The 21,450-nt window shown below is 34.2% G+C and overlaps 1 protein-coding gene across 1 annotated transcript; it reads right to left on the bottom strand.

Moving 5' to 3' along the window:
- Window positions 1-4,633: 4,633 nt before the first annotated feature.
- On the bottom strand, window positions 4,634-21,193 carry Smp_073340 (serine/threonine kinase). The gene is made up of 8 exons (XM_018793860.1): window positions 21,063-21,193; window positions 20,861-21,017; window positions 20,703-20,820; window positions 18,756-18,926; window positions 13,172-13,338; window positions 11,588-11,648; window positions 7,278-7,361; window positions 4,634-5,057 (listed from the first exon to the last, which is right to left on the bottom strand). The coding sequence occupies exons 1-8, from the start codon at window positions 21,112-21,114 to the stop codon at window positions 4,977-4,979; spliced, it is 891 nt and encodes a 296-aa protein (XP_018648330.1). The 5' UTR covers window positions 21,115-21,193; the 3' UTR covers window positions 4,634-4,976.
- Between the last annotated feature and the right edge of the window lie 257 nt (window positions 21,194-21,450).

Below are 21,450 nucleotides of genomic sequence, written 5' to 3'. Positions count from 1 at the left end.
TCTAATATGAACAGGTTCATGTTTAGACTGTTGAATAAACGCCATATATGATGATATTTTGTGAGAATACTTTTATTACCTTGTTCTATGACTGAATTAATTTTGTCAATGAGTGGAAGAGATGAGGTGATCGGAACTGAAGACATGATTGTTGTTTATAGTCAATGGAATAATAATAATGAAGACAGTGATGGTAACATTAACATAAATAAAACTGGGATGAAAGTTATCAGCGGATAGTGGTTGGCAAACTAACTAACTAATTAACTGTACGTGTTATGAGGATGAGTTTGTTTTTTCTGCTTATTTGACTTGGTTAATTTATATGGTCTGCTTACCTATTTCTTTGTTTCTTATTAATTGTGTACATGAGAGATAGATAAGCATAGCATTGACTTTTGAAACAACTTCTGAATTGACTAGTAGTGAGCAAGAAGTTTTGTGAGAGGTTGAGAGTTGTTTAGTTTTGTTTTTTGGGGTGAATTTCTTACTGGCATTGTAATTATAGTTTTGTAAATCAACTGGTCAGTACTATTATTTTCGATGAAAAAAAGATTTGCTAATTTTAATGATTATGTTCTTGATTTTATAAATATGGTGGGGTAAGCTTGTGGATCCGTTTACTTTAAAATTGGTAGTGTACAGAAATAATAATAATAATAATAATAGCCAAAATGATAATAGCGATAGTAGCAATGATAATGATAAAAGTACCACTGACAGAAATATTATTGATGATAATAAGGCGATAGGTGTGTGGTAATTTGTATAATTTTCGAATGTGCAGACAGGTATGTGCATTAGTTTTTTGTTTAGACAGTGTTACGTGTAATGTTGCGTAACTTGTTTGATTTAGTTAAGTTGAGTAAATGACTGGAATGTGGCTTGTAGTAGTAGTAGTAGTAGTAGAAGTAGTAGTTGCGGATGGACACATTTCTTGGTTAATGAAATTAACTGTACATGATTAGGTAGGTTTGATGTGAGTGAAGTATATATTTGTATTTGTATTTGTATTTGTATGTATATTTATATATCTATATATATGTAGCTAATGTGTGTGGATAAATTTGATATTATTGCGAGTGTTGTTTGACATTACATTACTAATTAGTACTACTGAGGATATAGTGAGAAAAGCGTTTACACTGTAAGTGTTTTGTTTTGTTAGTGTGACGTGATAATAAATTTGTTATACGTAAGTTGGTTGATGACAGATGTGTGATCCATATGTTAGTGGTGAGTATATCTGGTTGGCACGTAGTGAGTGAATAAGAATAGTGGAATTGATGATATATAAGCTATTGCTGGTAGGTAATGGTATAAGTAATCAAATGGTTTTTCTGATTTATCTTTGACTTCGTCTTTGTGCCTGTTAACTTTAATGGTATTGGTAACGATCATAATGTCATGTAGTATGGATTAAAAGCTGGCTGTGTGTTTGAGTCATATGGTTGATAATTTGTAATTGTAGTAAGTCGAAACGATGACTTATTGAAGAGAGGGTATTTTACGTTTATTTATCTGTTGATTTATGTAAACACACAGGCAATGTTGTTGTTCAAATGTAAGCGACTCTCATCCAGACACTTGAGTATTTTCAACGTGCTGTCCTGCTCTCCACATATTTTCATGACTGTAATGTGTGCAAGTGTATGTGATAGGATTGAGAGGACGTAATGTGGCTAGAGTTTTATAATAAATGAGTCGTGATGAATTAAGAAGAGATTAAGATGGTGTGTAAGTGGTAATGTTGTGTTTTGCTGGTGGTGTAGTTTGTTGGAGGTGTTGTTATTGTTATTACCACTACCAACAACAACAAGCTGGAAATGGGAAGTGGGGTGAGGTGATTGTAAACTGTTGTGATTTCCGGGTTGGTGATACGTCTTCGACGGAGTGGTGTTCGGCGGTGATGGTAAAGGAGGCGGGCGGGTGGGAGCGTCGTGGGTTTGTGTTTGAGGTTGAGGGGTTGGGGGTGGAAGTGAGGTGTTGTTTTGGCTGGCATTGGGCGACGGCAGTGATGGGTGAGAGCTAGTGGTTGTGTGTGTGTGAGTGTAGCTCTTTCCACCGGTTGATGTTGGTGCTGCATCTTCAAGAACAACGCGCCTCAATGTTTCATGCTGTGATCTGCTAATGCACCTTGTTACTGGGTAGAACTAATCGACTCCTAAAATTTGTGACTAGTGGTATCATGTGTGGTGGTAGTGTTTTAATGTGTTTTGTCACCTTTTATTACCAGTTGGTATATAAATGGAGATCTAGTGAACTAAATGTTCTTCTTAAGTTTTTCTGTTTTCGTCTGTCTTATGTATGAATCTTTGATGTATTTTTTTGTTTCACGAATCCTTTCATATTTTTAGGAATTTCTCTTGATAAATTTTTTTTAAGCAATATCATCGATTTTTGTTTCGTTTAATTTCTGGCGATCGTGTACTAAACTGGTTTATCTGCCGTTGTACTTATGTTTTGGAATTTTATGGCAGTAATATAGGTTACATCTTTTTGGAGGCCTTGACACTTCTTCCTTATGCATCAGAATAAGAGGTAACAAGTTACCAATTCTTCAGTTAGAACCGTCTTCAGTGACCGATATGGAAAGCTGTCCTTCAGTCATTCTTACGTTTTCTAGACTCATAATAGATGGTCGGCAATCGGTGATGAGGATTTCACAATTGGGTTTTGAAGATTCACCTTCTCTCGTCAGCACATTAGAACACCGAAGATTAGGAAGTTTATAACCTGTAATACTGGAAATGGGAATTTCGGTTGTCTTAATTAAAACATCGCGATTTAATTACTTCAACCTTTCAGCTGAAATTGTGAGTTTGAATTTGACAGTGTCAATAATAATATCGGGAAAAGCATCACTGGACAAACGTAGTCGTTTTTTTGAATATGAAGTAAATTACTCTAAGCAGTAAATAAAGATAGTGTATGATTATTAGAATCAACAAATTAATAGAACCCGAATTACGAAGTTTAGTATTACTAGCGGCGACATGAACAGTAGTTTTACAGACCGATTTGGTGTACCCCATTTTACCATGACGAAATACACACGAATTACGTAAGTGAAATTTACAACAGGATAAACGTTTACTAAACCTGTGCTCACCTTTGTAACCTGCTTTACAATTCTTTGTTGAGTAATTTTTCATATTCCCACTAGAAGAACTATTATCAAACAAGCGTGAACTTGACCGATGTTGAAAATGCACTAATTTTCGAACAGCTCCATGTAGTCTTCGAAGTCGTCGCCGTTTGAATTAATATCCAACTGTCCAAGATTTGTCTCCATCGCCACGTCAGTATAGTGATTAGAAGTATTCGAATTAACGTACTAACAAGAGTTCCCGAAATAGTGCGATTTACAGTAAGTAGAACTAGATGAGCACAAATGGACGTATTGTATTTGGAACTCGTAATCAACCGGTCAAGTACAAAAGAATCATTAGTCCGTACAAACATCACAGTGCCATAGACTTTTGGTCGGGGGAGAAGGCTGTTTCGGCTGACAGTGGTGGATGGGAGCTAACGGTGTTTGTGCGTGTGACTTTTTCCGCCGATTGGTGTAAGTGTCGCATACTTGGGAATCTGATGTAAAGGTGTATAATTTGTTCCGCAGGATAGCCTGAAAATGAGTTCTCTGAACGTATAAGTTTGGTCATTTGAGTTAATAATGCATCTGCCAGTAGATGCTAATCCTTTAACAGACAATGAACTAGAGACATTGTTCTAAGCACAGAAATAAATGGGCGGATAGACATGGTGACTTTGAGAACATTCAAGGTTTTAGTTCAAAGTTGTGTCAGACAGTTATGTAAGTTATGGGTATTACCTCATGATTCTTTCTCTCGCAGGGGTCTGTGAAATCCTTGTTCATGACCATATTACTTGTTAGTAGTGAGGAGTTATAGCGGCTATCCGACAATTAATTTCGATTATGGTTAATTTTGGTTAAGTCTTTTTATTAACTTACTTAACAGACATTGTCGTTGGGATAGTAACAATTTGCATATATCTTTGTACTGTTATGATCACTAGGGCACATGACAGACTCTAGCCAAAACGTTGATTGCTTAAATATTATTCGATGGCTAATCCGCCTCCCCATATATGTATGCACTCAAATTCTATTATTAGCTTTTGCCTTATCTTGCTGCGCCCTAATACAATTTGACTATAAATTTGCCTATTTAATTGTTCACGCTTGTTTGCTGATACTTACTCATGTGCTTGTAGCTTTGTGGTCTGCGTCATTTCATAATAAACTGTAGTTACAGCATCTCTTTGCCTTCTGATTTCATGCACCGTTGAGATTTGTATTATAACGGTTTTCGAGGTTAAAGATTAGCAAAGTATTGCACTACAGATTCATTCCTTTTTTATTTCATTGCCTAATTCAAGTATTGACAAGCTAGCTATGTTCTTATTAGTTCAAACGTATCTTACATATGTGGCTACTCTGAACCCATCATTTTTACATCTGATTGGTTTAACACTGACTGTTTTTTTGTTTTAACACCTTGAATGTAAACTATATATATATTCTTGAGTAACCGAAACAGTCTTCTGATTCAAACAGACCTCGGTTGAGTTATTCAAAATAACTCGACTTCTATTCTAGGAAACCTATATATATATATATAGTATTGCCAAGTTTCAAATAATTTCGTCGAAAAAAGGAATCGTATCACTGGACCAATAATTTTACAATGTGGATGATTTGTTTAAAGTGATACATACAAACGTTTTCTAACCAAAAAGTCAACAGTTAATGATTTCTTTTTCAACAAAGTTTGTAAAAACTTCAACAATAATCATAATGATCATTTATACATTTACAATAAATGTCTTTAGAAAATACTGTTCTGGAATTATATCATTCCTTTTATAAGTAAATAATTAATCGATAAAATTTTGTTTGATTTCTCGATTTTTAAATTGATTTAAAGAAAAGCAGAATTTCTTTATTAATATCACAGAATACTCTCAAAATATGAATGTTTTAATGCTTGATCAGCTGACATTCGATCTGCTGGATTACAGACCACAAGTTGCTGATTTGTAAAAAAAGACAAAAAAAATTAAATACGGAATAAGAATTTTTAAATACAACACAAAATTTGCTACAAGAAAAAAAAAGTGATATTTACTACTAACCGACCCAAGTTATAGAAATATTGGAAACTAACGAAGAACCAGTTTTCTTTTTAATCAAATTTATGACTTCAACAATACGAGAGTTTAACTCCACACGAATTTCAAACGCATCATATTTAAGTCTCAATCTAAGTAAAGATCTATATAGTCATATAGGTCGAAATCACTAGTGCATAGTTCTAAATTCAATCACAATTGATGATAGTACAGCACGGTCATCAATAATTCTTCAAATGTTGTAGGTTCGTACAGAATAGTTTACTTTCAACATATACACATATCTCCCCTACACAAATGTAGTGACCGAATTGTATTTGAACAAAGGCTTTAAAGATTAAAACTGTCTGAATATCAGTATATATATATTTCTTATAGTTGAAAGCGTGAGTCAACTGAAGCTAGACCACCATGGAAAACCTGGTGAGGAGTCACATAATAGGACGAAACGGCCGTCCAGTGCTTCCAGGTTTTCCTTGGTGGTCTAGCTTCAATTGACTCATGATTTCAACTATGAAAATACTAAATCTCCATATAACCCCTTCTGATAATAATATATTTTTACTTAATCGTAAGAAATGTTATACTCTGGCCTTCATTTTCGATGGGAAGCTATCAATTAAATACTGAAATGCACTTAGTTTCCGGATGAAAAATAATTTAACTCAATAAAATACCAATATTTATGTTTCTGGTCAATGAAATAAGTCTTCGTCAACTTCCATTTGACCTATTGATTACTATTATACGATTTACTAATTTACCTTTCACAATCACAGTCACTTTTTGGCTTGATCTTGTATGGTTGTTATTTTCCATTTTATGGTATGATGCGGTCTGGTTTGTTTGTATATAAGTCAAGTATGTCTGAAATATATGACTCATACAGTAGAAGCTGCGTTCTAGACTCAAACAGATAGGGCTTCTGACACTGATTTATGTGTCATTGGTCTGGTCATATAAGTCGGGGTTCTAATTGGTAGAATTAATCATGTGATAAAATATACCAGACAAAAGCCATAATAATGGGAGACAATCATGATGTTTTCAATTCATGCTGTTCAGTATAGCACGCTCGTTATCATCGTATTAATTCACTGAATCACATTAATAACCTAATGGTGTTAGTAGTTAGTCTCTTCTGAAATATCAGAGTGATGGTAACGAACCTAGGAGATATGGATTTGAAACCCCTAGAAAGTTATTCAGTTCCATGTAAGCAACTGAACCATCCCGATTATAAGTACCTTCCTAATAAATGTTTATGGACATATAAGATTACTTAGTTATTATCTAGCTTAATAGTAGTATTATCTAGCCAAGTAGTAAACCATCAATAAAATCGTATACAGGATGGATGAGTCAATATTGACTCAATGGTCGAATTGGCAACAAGCTCTATATGAAAACTGAAGGTTCTGGGTTCGATTTCATGAAGCATAGCGGACTATTGGAGAGTTTAAGATTATGATGCGACACTCTCCTCGTTTTTCAACGCATCATCAACTAACATTTGTCAATGAAACTTACGTACATATTACCCCTTGATCCTTAACGATCTTATTCTTATTGGTTAGAATTTATAACACTAAATGATAAAAATCCATAAAACTATATACAAAATAAAGAAATGGCAAATCTATTAGTTTCGGTATTTTAATATTGACGACTGTATTTGATCAGTCTCTGTTGGCATATTGTAAACTAGAGTTGATGCCTGGACATTAATTGTAGTTACATATGTTTGTTTATTATTGGATTGTCGTTAACAGTGGATTCCATGAAGTGTCTCGTCTAATTTAGAACTTTTGAACATCAATTCTGAGAAAGTACAAAACATTACGAATAACTTCGTGCTAGTTCAATAAGCTAGTGATTATGTGGAGCCAACAGCTTACTGAATAACATTGAAATTTGAAGATATAAATGTACTAGAATTGAATCTCACTGTAAACTTTAACACCTAGGTGCAGTTACATTTACCTAAAGAAACATGAATCATGTCCTGAATCTAGCTATATATCAAACATTTACTAAATATAGTATAGAGGACAAAATAATCCATTCAAAAAGTTACACGTATAGAACAATACAAAAAATAAAACATTTTTTTCGCCTACTTGTAATAAATCACGACCACGAAATGACATTTTCGGAACAACTTGATGCCAATTCATTGTACGAGGGTACATTACAGTAAATGGCTAGTAGATCAATAAAGATAACGTAATAAATAAGTTGAATGATGATAACAATATATTAGATATAGCAAATTGAAATAAATTAACTAATTAATGTAACCACATTTTAAATGATGGAATAAATTAAATATTTATAAGATTATTGTATGAGGATAATAGATGATTAATATTGAAATAAAAATTTATTATTATGTTATATAAATTTAAAAAGAGAAATGATTTATTCAAATAAACAAGTTTTGATAGAAATGAATGTTCAACAGTGAACTATTACTGATACATAACTATCGTACCAGTGTAGATATCTGAACTATGTACGAAATGATTAGATTCTTCTTTTTTACTTGGTTAAATAATAATAACTCTGTGAAATAATTAACTTTACATATTCTCTATTCAATATCAGTCAGCTACAACGTAGGACCAGGCACATATATGCATCAGTCCAAGTTGCCATACCTCATTAGCACAACCAGATGAACACCGAATTCATAGAAGAAGTTGATTTAGTGGTCGTAATATATAAAAGAAAGGTTGTATATAAGGATAAAGTACAGGAAGAAAGAAAGATATGAAACAATTTTAATCTCATAGTTTAAGAGAAGACAGAGTGTATACACCTACGCCATTGTGATCGATTCTGGGCCATGTCACACACAGTCTCCAACCATTGGTTACGATAGTCACGCGGATCCCGATCGAGTAGTCTGCATCTACCAACACTGCTCAGACCAGAAGTTAGTGACTTCAAGCATTGATGCCACGTTTTGGTTTGGCCACCCCTAACTCTCTTCCAACCATCCCCTACACTAGTCAACATTGTGCGTCATGGTAGTCAGTGTTCAGGCATACGTAACACGTGGCCCAACCATCTCAGTCAATGAAGATTTACAACCTCATCAACTGACTTACCATTATTCCCGAATACCCTGTGTCTAACCTTACTATTACTTACCCGGTGATCCCAGCAGATGCGAGCAATATTTCTAAGACATCTGTGGTCAAATACTATTCAATATTGTCATAAATATTTTTTTGGAAAATTATTCTGAATGTCAAACCATTTCTGACAACTCAATTTTCTTAGACAACATTAAAAAGAAAAAAATAATTATACACAAAATCGTGAAAAGTTTAATGAATATAAAATTGGTTATCATCATGTATAGAAATTCTTGTATATTCACGTTAAATACGCAACTTTTGTATGAGATTTTTACTACCAAAATATAAGATAACTTTCTTTGATAAAAGAAAAAACAAGTTGTCCGTTATATTTACACGTTGGGATTGGAAGAGTTGGATGTCATACTTCCTATGTATCGAACGTGCGTTTAACAGTTATGTGAACACAATAAGATAGAATTCAGTATAGTGAAAGTTCCTATCCAGACATTTAGTAAAATAAAACAAAATAGTTGGGACAAATAAATGTTGAAACCTATATGAACGATAACGCTGAGGATATTTGACTTATCTAAACTACATAAAAGCGCCTCACCATTTCAACCTGTTTTCGATACGAATAATTCTGCATAAATTCGCAAACCATTCTGAGTTTTTAATGGCAATATGGAAAACCTCCATAAACTTATTGATATTTAAAATGAACTGGTGGTTAAAAACACAAGAAACTGAATTTTATTTACGGTAAACTAATAGACAGAAACATAAAAACTTTGGTTCTGGTTTGTATAATAAGAGTTCATTCTTATGTGTACGACGGATGCCCACTTTTGATTCAACAATGAACTCTATAGACAAATAAATGATGCAGCCATCCGTCTCCTGACAAAATTTTCTCTTGGAAAAATGAAAAATGGACCTCTTATAGACAATAATTCAACAAAAATTCCATCGTCTTCACAGAGAAAATACATTTATACTGCGAAAAAAATACTAATAATGACAATTTGCTTAACATTTTCAATACCATTTACTTCTGAAGAAGAATAGAATAACATTCCTACATATTTGATTGACAAGACAATTAGATGTAAAATTAAAAAGAGATATACATAAAAATTTTGCGATTGGACAAATATACTCATCTCTATAGTTCTGTACCAATCACATACAAATAGAGCTTAATAAATATCTTGACTCGTGCTAAAGCGACTCGCTATGATGACAAAACGAAAGATTAACTGAATAATGTACGTAATCATCTCAACAAGAATGAAGTTTGTACAACCTTAATCTTTGTCTTGACCAATGACATAGGTCATACAAGAGAAAAAAATCTTAATTTCCCAAATTTTCTAAATTCCTTTCATTTTTGTGCACCTACATAATTTTAATATTTTATTCTTACGCAATCATTAATAAATTGACTTTACTTCAAAAATACTTTTTATTATTAGATATTATGCAGTTTGGCAACTGTTAATCAACATGTTTCCAACTACAATTACCTTTTCCTGTCATTTCATATTACCTTTATAATCACATTGTAACAAGGCTTTCAAGATGTAAACTGGAAAAACCACGTTTAACGTGTTACATTAGCCAGGTAAAAACAATTAAGTTGACGTGTACAATGAGTTTTCTTATCAAATTCACATGATGTAAAATTGATGATGTTAGCGAAATACAATGAATTCATAGTATTTTAGTAGTTGAATTAATGAGTCGATTAAAACTAGACCACCATTAAAAACCTGAAAGCACTGGAAGGCCGTTTCATGCTAGTATAGGGCTCCTCAGCAGTGCGCATCCACGATCCCACACGCGGAACTCGGACCCAGGACCTTCGGTCTCATGTGTGAACGCCTAACCTTTAGACCACTGAGCCGGCACCGTGGATTGGTTGAATTTAGACATTAACACCACTACATGTCCTGGGCTCGAATCTCGCGAGCGGGATCGTGGATGTGCGCTGCTGAGGAGCCCCATACTAGCATGGAACAGTCGTCCAGTGCTTCTAGCCTTTCAGTTGTAGTCTAGCTCAAATCGAATCATAAATTCAACTGTTAAATTACTACAATCTCCACAAACCCCCATTCTGATAATAATCATAGTATTTTGTTGATTTCAATTCAATTTCAAACAAGCTAATTAGTTTAGTTAGTATGAAATTAAACAAAGAAACCAAAGGTAAGAATATTTTACTCAAGAACAAAAAAAATAAAGTGAATGAATATTGCAATCTAACTGAAAAGAAATACATATTCGCTATGTTTCTGTTCTGTTTTGAAATGATTAAATGATAATCTTCACTTTACATTAAAGATCGATAAACTTCATTTAGTGTTGTTTGTTTGAATCTTCCCATCGATGTGTTTGGACTGCAACTGGTCAGTCTCTAATTGGCATATGTGCATACTGTGCGTATTGCCTCGATATAGCCTTAATTCACAAGCATGGTAAGCAAAGATGGATAGTGTCCCAGGGTGAACATCAACTCTGAGATGCAGGTACATCCAGCTGACGAGTCCCAAATAGGACGAAACACGAGTCCTGAATTCCACTGCTAACCACTATCCATCTTTGCTTACCAAGATCAATAAACTGCTTAAAAGGCAAAATTGCAAATATATTTTTAAGTCTTAAAGGGACTTGATGCAAATAATTAAACTGTTAATTCTGTAATAATACAGAGAATTTTGTTACTCTTTAAGACAAATATTTATCTTAAGAAAATATGAAAATAAAATCCTCAAATTAAATTCAATGAACTGTAATCACATTCAAAATAGAAAAGAAGTTATTACACGGAGTTTGTTTCTGTTGCCAAGGCAGGTGAAGATTATGCATTGATTTTTTCTGAAAACAAAAGTTATATTTTAACTTAAATGCCATGATATATATATATATATATATATATATATATATATATATCCGTCAGATAAGAAGGGCATTAATTTCATGTTTCAAAACATGAGGTGATCAGCTGAAGAATATCTGTCAACTACCCAACGTTCGATATGTTTATACAAGAAACTTGTACCAAATCCAAGTTTTGCAGTCTCATTGCACAAGAACCAGAATAATATCAGGACAAAGTCAAAGTTCCAGTCAAAATACATAATCTGTGTATATATTGACGTTAGCGTAATCCTACTCATTAATACATCAAAACATTGAGTTGTACATCGTCTTTAACGTCTCATAGTAAATATGTCCCAATTTAATGATTCCAATGAATAATTAAAGTTGTACCTGAATGATAATATGTTTTGATAGAAAAAGACAATTATTTTTTAGACAAATCATGTATTGTTGCTTACTTCATAGTCGGGTAATTCAACAACAGATGGCCAGGTTGATTCAGTCGGAGTTCCTAATAATCTGAATAAACAAAATTAATCAAGATAAAACCATGAAATGTAAATAGATTAATAAGAAATGTGAAGAAAGAATACGAGAAGTAAGCAGTAAATTATAAACGCACATGTAAGATTTTATGCAACATCGGGGGTGGAAGAGAATAAAATATTTTCACCAAAAAAAAACTGACGAAATGTTTCGTTGAATCTACTATAAAAACCAATAGTAGAATGGAAATAATTTGAAAGGTAAGAATTGTTTACACATGACTAACCGAATTAATACAATAATGAAGATGTAATTTATAAATATGACAACTGTGTTAATTAGAATAACAACGAGTTTACACTTACTTTTATCAGTAAAAACATTTTTGTTTAACTTCATTTAATAACAATTAGAAAAACTTTGCTAAACAGTTGATTACTGTTACTATAGAACTAGTTGATTAAATGACTAAATAATATTCACTGTTATAACTAGTGTTGAACAGTTCAAGACAAATGGTATAAAGACTTAAATTTTAGCTGGACCTATTCTTCTATTGATTATAGTGAGAAAATTTATGAAATTTTTGAGTTTAATACTGATATCGTTAAGATTTAATATCAACGAATTTTTAATTATATCACATTATTAATTATTAGATTAAGTTTATTCAACATCCACCTGAGCTATAAATCTTCTCTATCATCTATCTCATTGTTGAGAATGAATCAATCCAACTTAGTAAAAACTCTTTACAGTTGCTGGTTGCAAATGCACTGATTTTAGTTCCACAGGTAACATGTCTCTAATCTGTTGCCTTGAAAAGCAACAAAAAGGACGTTTTTGTGTATCTTCTAACCAAGGTAGATTTGTATTACATCATTCAATGATGTTGGTTCATATTAACCCTGTGTAATCTGAAACTCTGTCCAGTACAGATAAATAGACAGTCCCTACATAGCATTTTTATGTGATGTACAATCTTTGTTCAGGTGAATGATTAAAACATGGAACTGATTTATTTTAAATAGGATACTTCAGACCAAGATTTCATCAATCAACCAGTCATAAGAAACATAGAGCCTAACATATGTGAATCGATTCAAACTGTCATAACACATTAGAACAGACATATAAGATTATTTCAAGACAAATCCCAGATTAGTAGGAGTACTGACAGGATCAGTATTAGTATAAAAGATTAGGTATGGCAAATAAAGGTATAAGGAGATTTCATTATTACTTTTTCTCTGCAAAAAACATTGATACGTCCTATGTTTATGACATAACTGACCTTTTTACATAAATGATCTTTTTCAATATTAATATTTTTATTCGTTAACATAGTCATTGTAATTATGAAAACTACAAGACCAAACCTTCATTCTGATAATAAGCACAAAAAGATATTGAGTTTTTTGAACTATTGTTTTAATAATACCTAATTCCAAAAATTAGGTGAAAATTCTAAATGAATTCCATACTTAAGAAATTCAGAAATGAACGAAAGTTACTACATATTGAACCCAAACATAATTTCATTTCTCTGTCCTTACTTGAAAATTCTCTGTAATTGATCATCAACATCATAACCAGGGAAAAGTGGTCTTCCAGCATTGGACATTTCAGCGAAAATACAACCAGCTGACCACATATCAATTGAAGTTGTGTATAATTTAGCTCCAAGAAGAACATCTGGTGGTCGATACCAAAGTGTGACAACCTAGGAGGAAAAACCCCAGAAGTTGTTTAAAATTCAACTTTTAGAAAGCAGGAAATCTCTTGATAATGAAAATTGCAATGTATTTATTTTAAATATTTGAATTTCGTCCCGAAACACATTTGCACCAAACAGTGTAACCGTGAAAAAATGATAATAAGTAAATAATTATTGTGTTATTAACGCCAAACAATGTCTTTTTTACATTATGGGTTCATGTTTCGAAACTGTACAACTCTCATTTGAACACTAGAAATTATGATTGATCACCGAAGAACTAAAGACAGAGAAATATTATTTGTTTACCAAATTGAGAAACTGATCAAAAATTTAGAAAGATAATGAATTTACTTAACCAAAAGTTATATCCACAAAGTTAGTTCGAGAAACTGTGAGTTGACAAAAACCGGTTTAGTTTCAAAAACATAAATGACTTGAAACCTTAGCCTTTTCAACTCGTTGAAATCTGCATTAATTAGAATTTTTCAGTAACAGTTTAGTAGCAAGTATAAACTATTCACAGAAACACGTAGTGGAACTGAAAAGAATTTATTCTCAAGTATCGGAGGAATTTTTTGACATGATGAAAAATGGGGTAAAACAGCAGAAATGAAAACTTCAGAAAAAGTAATGGTAACTGTTGGTCCAGGAACAAACTCTCTGCAACAATTGTAACATATCTGCACGTAAAATGATTAGGAAGTAGTAAAAGAGATCGAGTGACTAAAAGTAACCCCAAAGTATTCGAGAATAAAACACTCTTAAATCAACAGTTAATTAACGAAAATGGATGCGAAAGGTAACTAGATAATTTATTATCAGGAAAATAGATAAAGAACCTAAGGAGAGTTGTTTTAATGAAAAAATAACAATAAGCTTTCATGACTCATTTCGGCTAAAAAAAGAATGGGACACCAATGAAATCGCTGAAATAAACAAAAGCAATGGTCCTAGGAAGTTTTGAAACAGACAAATTAAGTTTGAACGTATATAAAAAAACTGTAAGGAAATATGAGAACCAAATAAAATCTCGAAGCATTAGGCTTAATCACTTATTAGCCACTAAATCCAGAGGAACTCCGACTGCAGCTCATCTAAAGCAACTGGAGGTCCAAAACCCAAGTAAAAGAGAGTTTGCTGTAAGGTTAGCAACCCAGCCTCGTAAAACAATCCTGATATGAAAAGGAAAACAAAGAAAACCAATTGAATTCTGAAGGATATTTACAAAGAAGAAATATAACGCCTCATGATGAAAGCCTGTAGTCTCTAGATGTCACAAAGACGACTTGCCTGACGACCACCAGAGAGCAATACAGTCAGCTACAACGTAAGACCAGGCACATATATGTATCGGTCCAAGTTGCTTCACCTCATTAGCACAACAAGATAACACCAAATTCATAGAAGTAGTTACCTCAATAGAAGTATTAAATAAAAGATTTCATATAAGGATATGATACGGGGAGAAAGAATTACTTCGTAGAAATAATGGTATAAGGCTATTTTAATCTCACAGTTTAAGGGAAGACAAAGATTGCATACACCTACACCATTGTAATCGATTCTGAGCCATGTCACCTAGTTACGATAGTCACACGGACCCCGATCGAGTAGTCTGCATCTTATTTATTTATTTATTTGAACACATAAATATTGGTACAAGGGGGCACCAGATATATATGCACCACACAAAAAATTGTCATTTCGTTCAATTGTGTGAGGGCTATGATACTGACCGGGTGCTCAGACCGAAGCAGGTGGTTTTCTTAAGGGGCCACACCCGGAGCCTTTGACCTAAAGATCTGATCCACAAGGCAGTCGAGCATCGTAAGGAAATGCAGTCCTATGGTGGCCGGTGACTGACGATTGGTTCACAAGCCATTTGTTCCCTCAAGATACTGGAGCCCATGTGCACCATTGGTTTGGAATCAGGGTTTTCCAACTTCCCTAGGTGGACTTTCCGTGTCCACCAACCCGTCAAAGCGCCGGACATTCGCTTTTCGTCCTCTCAATTCCGTAAACAACACCCGTGCCACGAGAAGGCAGCGAGTAGGACTTCCCTGGCAGGGGCTGTATACGCGTGACCGTGTGAGAGCACTTCGAGAGAGAGGGTGGGCCCTCCCCACTCTCGGCCGTACCAGGGCATTTGGGGCTCAGACCAGAAGTTAGTAACTTCAAACACTGATGCCACGTTTTGGTTTGGCCACCCTTAACTTTCTTCCACCCGTCTGTAACACTAGTCAACATTGTGCGTCATGGTAGTCAGTGTTCAGGCATACGTAACACGTGGCCCAACCATCTCAGTCAATGGAGATTTACAACCTCATCAACTGACTTACCATTATTCCCGAATACCCTGTGTCTAACCTCACTATTACTTACCCGGTGATCCCAGCAGATGCGAGCAATATTTCTAAGACATCTGTGATCAAATACTAGTAACTTATGAGTATCTTCTACCTTTAATGGCCACGTTTCGCAGCTGTAAAGTAGAATAGAACGAACTGCCTCATAGTATAGTTGTCCTTTAATTGATAGATGTGAGCAATACATATAAGGACATGAAATATCCTAACAATGTGAGAGATCGGAGAGGTCATTCTGATAGTCGCAGAAATGAGAAGATGCAACTTTGCCGTGCTTGGAATAAGTGAAGCCCACTGAACACAATCTGAAAAAGATCACCTTCGGGACATCTGTTGTTGCAACCTGGTCACGAAGAGGAAAGTCCCCCCCTAAATACACACACAAGGATTCTCGCTGATGTTCTCCAAAGAAGCACGTAAGGCACCTATAGATGGGAATTCCATGGGTCCAGAATCACCACACCATTCTTCAAAACAAAAAAGAGGGGATTAAAATGAATACCATCCAGTGCTACCCACCCACTGATGAAGGCAGTGAAGTCGATAAAAATCATTTTTATGGTAAATCCCAGTCGATCCTAAAGAAGTGCTCATAAAAATACATGATGATCCTGGTGGTAGTCCTGGGTCATGAAGACCTTCACATTTCAGAGAGAAGTACGGAATTCAGTGGACACCTTGAACACAACCAAATAACTCACGCTTCGCAGATGGTTTAGCCCTATCATTGCATGCCGGTGTAGCAGAGGCTTCCGTAGCAACAGGTCTCATGGTTCAAAAGGAATAAAGCTAGGTCCGGAAATATAACACAGAGAGCACTAAATAAATCACACTTTATAGAGGAGCTCTGGAAGAGGTAGAAGCTTTTACGCACTCAGACAGTATCATTGATAAACAAAAAGGATCTGATGCAGATATGGAGGTACAAAGTGGCAAAGTAAGAGCAGCATTCCAGCAATTGAAGAATAACTGGAGCTTGAAACAACTGTCAGACAACACCGAAGTCAGAATTTTCAACACTAACGATAAGAAAATCATACTTGACGGTTTTTAAAATTAGAGAGCTACTATAAAAATCATTAAAAGGTACAGATATTTAGAAACAGCCGTCTTTGCAAGATACTCCACATCCGTTGATCAGACATTATCAAATATAAACTACTCTGGCAAACAACAAACCAGCTTTCAGCAGAAGAGGAAATTAGGACAAAATGCTGGAGATGAATAGGTCATACTCTATGGAAATCATCAGACAATATCATAAGGTAAGCCGTAACTTGGAATTCCCGAGGCGAGGCGAAGGTAGCAAGGCCAAACACATGGTATGGGAAACTGGGGGCATACGTCGAAAGAATGAATAGCACTTGAGAATTATAAACGAGTACCCAGGGCAAAGGGGCTTGGAGATCTCTGATCGACAGCCTATGTCCTGAGAGGCGTGGCAGACTTTAGAAAACCCAGCAGGAAACATTGTCTTTTTGTAGGGATTACAACATTAATGTGAATAATGCCGACCTCGAAATCTCAAGCACGATAATTATTTTATGTCAAATACCAAAAGGGTAAATAAAAAAGATTTGTGAAATAGTGCACATGTGATGTAAGCCAGTTTTTAGTTTAATGCAACTGAAAAGCCTACATATATCCCGACACAACACATTTATTATAATCACAAGCTAGTGCTTGAGTAACCAAACAGAGAAATTTTAACACTTACTAAAAAGGACGTTAAATAAGATGCTCTATAAGCCCCTTATAGCTAAACTATTATGGTTATGTAGGTTAGCGAGTGAGAACAGTTGAATTAATAGTCTCCAAACTTCTATTTTTCAATTTATATCAGTTTTCTTAACACTAGCCTTATAGATAAGATGGCGAGTCAGATACTATTTAAAAAATAAGTGTTTTCTAGATGAACTAACCGTACAGATACACTCTATAAAAAATATGAAGTGAAAACCAAGAGATGTGCGCAGTTATTTAGAGCCTTTGGGGCGTAAGATGATCAGTAGCTGTTTTTATCCACATCTACCTTGACAGTATGATGGAGCGATTGAATATGACATTTGCTTTACTGAGCTTGATGGTTGTGTCCACCTAGATGGCCACATAAGTGACAAGATTAAACTTCAAACACGAAATACACATAACTACCCGATCCGTTTAATTCAAAAAACGCAATACACTAAATGAGGGTGAAGTATACAATGTAAATCTGCTTGGTTTCGTCGTATGTTACTCATAGTAAATCACGAGTTGTCAGTATTTGGATACTTCTGTCTTAGGAACACTACTACTATCTCAAAGTAAATACTGTACAAACCAAATGTAGTCTAAGGACAAGGTAAAAAAAATGAGTTATTTAATAACCCAATTTCGATCAGAATATGGTTGCCAACTGTCTAAAGAAGATTATCAGTCCTTAAACAGAAGTAACCGGAGGAGAGCACACAATAGTCAAGTGAGCTGACGGTATGAAGCCACTAATTCTCTAATTGTCTATGCTATTGTAAGGATTCTGGAGAGAAACAAAACGTTATTTGGAGAAATTTAACTACCACCATTTATCTAGACGTATTAAGCAATACGTAGTCATTTGGCAGGATACTCTTACGATGGACTAGGATACGCAACGTCTTAGATAAATAAAACTTATTTTTATACTAAATTCCAATATAATTGTAACATGGTTACAGCTTGACTACTTTTGCACTGAGTTGTAGTATTCAAGCCTAAAGACAAACACATAACTTATGAAACATTTTATTGTTCGGATAGCTACATGACGTAATACGGATGTGTAGAATACTTAAATGGATCCGCTATCATATAGAAAAGTTCTATATTTTATGGTAAAAGAGTAACAGAGATGACTCCATACCCTTATACGAAAAACCAGAAAAAGTCATGAAGTAAAATATGTTCCTAAGATATAGTGCCCAAAAGTTCGAATTATATGTAAAACACAGTAATACTGTGATTTCAATCTATCCTTTGTTAGGACTACTCAACAATATTTTTTTAAAGTAGATATGTCATCAAAAGAAAACTGACTTCTGCTGAGTACTGTCGCACGGGTATTCCGTATGCACGAGCCAGACCGAAATCAGCCAACTTCAACTCTCCATTATCATTGATCAGTAGATTTTGTGGCTTCAAGTCCCGGTGTAAAACGTTGTGACTGTGACAGAACTGAAGACCACGCAGAAGTTGAAACATAAAAAGCTGGGGGATATAAAACACAAAGACTTTAGGATATTTTTTCGATCATTTTTTTTAAATCTAAGATAAAAAATTTATTTTCTGCACGGATTTATTCTGTGGTTTATGATTACCAACTGGATAACTTAAAACATCCAAATACTTGACCATATATTCCGACAAACTATTCTAAGCTCTAGTTGTGGAGCAGTTAAATAGTAACCCACCAATGAGTTTGTATGTATCAATCTGATAGTTTCAAATAAATCTTATCTACTCCGAAGAGGTAGCTTGCATTAAGTTACGAAACATCGGAAATACAATTTTTCTACTCAATAGAATACAACTATACATAACTATATATATATATATATATATATATATATTCATGATTGACCCATTAAGACGTTACTGACGCATTTGCAGAAGGTCTGGCAAGGTATCTAAGAAACGGAAGTCAGAATATTCCTATCACAGTACCCATACACTGAGGGTGTTAACGAGTATGTACTTACAACAACACATTCATGGTCTTTTAGTCTACATGACCACGCACTAGCACTAAGTTCAGCCCCTAATTAGAAATTTTGATTTCTTGACAATAGTCGGTAAATAATCAGCTTAAATATCAGTGGACTACAACTCAGCAACTAAACACATAATCGTATTATATGCTAACCCGAGGTACATTTATTATGTAAGGACTGAGAATATCTCATTTCTATGCATTGATAGTGTTAGGTGGGTATAGATTGAATTAAAACGCGTGCCGTGCAGGATTGTGTTGGTGCAAGCTGACTGGCTATTTCTTATTCAATCAGCGCTAGTGGATGTTTGGAGAAGACTCTAGAATCTTTTCATGTAAAAACTATAAATATACTAACGTTTTTCTTATCGTGCTTCTCACTTCCATCTACCCTTGTTATTTGGAATATAATTTCGTCCATGCTCAACCCCGTTCTGTTTTGGGGACTTGTCGAGTGAATTGGTGTCCAGGAATATTAAGCAACAGAAATAGCTGGGTCGTAATAAGAGAAATTATAACAGATAGATCCACTGTCCTTTAAAACAGTACAATAGCCGACAGACGATCGACAAACAATATAAACCACGACTTCTCGTGGATTTGAAATTGGTATATGAGACATATGATGAGTTGTTGAAACTGATCAACTACCTGTGTCTGAAATTTTATAAAATGAAAGAAATTAATTTGGGACCCGAGTGAGGAAATTACGGAGCACAGAGATAATTACTGCCCCATAAGTTAGTGGAATGTTTAGCGAGGAAATAAACCCAAGATTAGGATCTTAAGTGTAGAGTGAGACGGAAAACCGTATGAGACTTATTCTTTTATCCGTTATCTAGACAACGAGACGAAAAGTAAACCCAATAGCTCTCGATAAGAATAGGACTATAATTTCTAAGGTTTCTCTATCACTTTATCCAAAAACAAGTCGGAAAGTAATTACTACCTGTTACAATTGAAAAATGCATGTCTTTATGAAACGGAAATTCTAATCTCTTTTTTAGGTGCATATCCTATTAGCTTTGCCATTATTCTGCTTCTCTATTACTTTCCTATGCCGTCTTCAGAAATTAAGATATAAAAATAATGGACTACTGTCTAAATATGTTTTGTTAATGATCACCTAAACCTGTACATTATGTATGGTGGTCATATATAATGAAGACGATTTGTCTTTACTCAGAGAGCTGAATCCTATGTTAGCTAATAACAAACATCCGACCAGTATTTGAACAATCAAAATCTAAAATGTACATCAATTTATTTGATACCTTTACAGTATTCTGATCTATATCGCCATCACAACTGTCGAAGTATTTCTTCAAATCTTGATCACAATATTCAAATACAATTGTTAGCCTTGACTCGCTTAACAGGACGTCAAAAAGTCTAAAAATTTCATTACTTGATAAACTAGATAAGAAAACACCTGACAATGTTCTTATGTTTGAGTTCTTTTAAGAGGCATATTTCTCGAAAAGCTGAACTAGGAATACCTTCATCATCATTTTCTAGTCGAACACGTTTAAGTGCGACAATTTCATGCGTTTCTCGGTTTCTCGCTTTATAAACTTTACCATATGTACCTAGAGGGTAACACAAGCATTCACATTAAAACAGCATGTAAATACCTTCTCCAATTTTCTCTAGCTTTTCATACTTCAAAACAACTTGGTTTGTCATCAGTTGATGGGTGTCATAGGATCAATGCTAAGTGATTTGAATAGTTAGTTCATGAGGCCATCAAAATGAAAGATAGTCCTGGAATATGAGAATACAAGTGTTTTTCAGAAAAAATCATAATAAGTACAGACGTTAGATTTTCAACAAAGACCACATGGATCATTAAACATCTACACAATATCGTTAAAAAAATATTGGAGCAAATAATAGTTTTCAATAATAACAACAGTACCATTATTAGTTTGCATTCATGGACGTTGCATTCAAACACGGATTTCTTACAAAATAAGGTAGAAAAAGAATTCTGGTCATTTTCGCTAGATTTTGTGACATCAT

Source organism: Schistosoma mansoni, chromosome 1, assembly GCF_000237925.1.
Source record: "Schistosoma mansoni strain Puerto Rico chromosome 1, complete genome".
NCBI lineage: Eukaryota > Metazoa > Platyhelminthes > Trematoda > Strigeidida > Schistosomatidae > Schistosoma > Schistosoma mansoni.
The sequence above is the reverse complement of the archived record's forward strand: the minus strand, read 5'-3'. Positions and strand labels throughout refer to the sequence as shown.

What these genes read in the sequence shown, in the direction of transcription:
- Smp_073340 (XM_018793860.1), bottom strand. Translation starts at nt 21,114, where the DNA reads ATGACAAACCAAGTTGTTTTGAAGTATGAAAAGCTAGAGAAAATTGGA. An exon ending in TGCGACAGTACTCAGCAGAA is followed by an intron (nt 13,339 to 18,755) that starts GTCAGTTTTCTT and finishes TTTTCCTCCTAG; the next exon opens with GTTGTCACACTTTGGTATCG. An exon ending in GTGGTCGTGATTTATTACAA is followed by an intron (nt 5,058 to 7,277) that starts GTAGGCGAAAAA and finishes TTTACAAATCAG; the next exon opens with CAACTTGTGGTCTGTAATCC.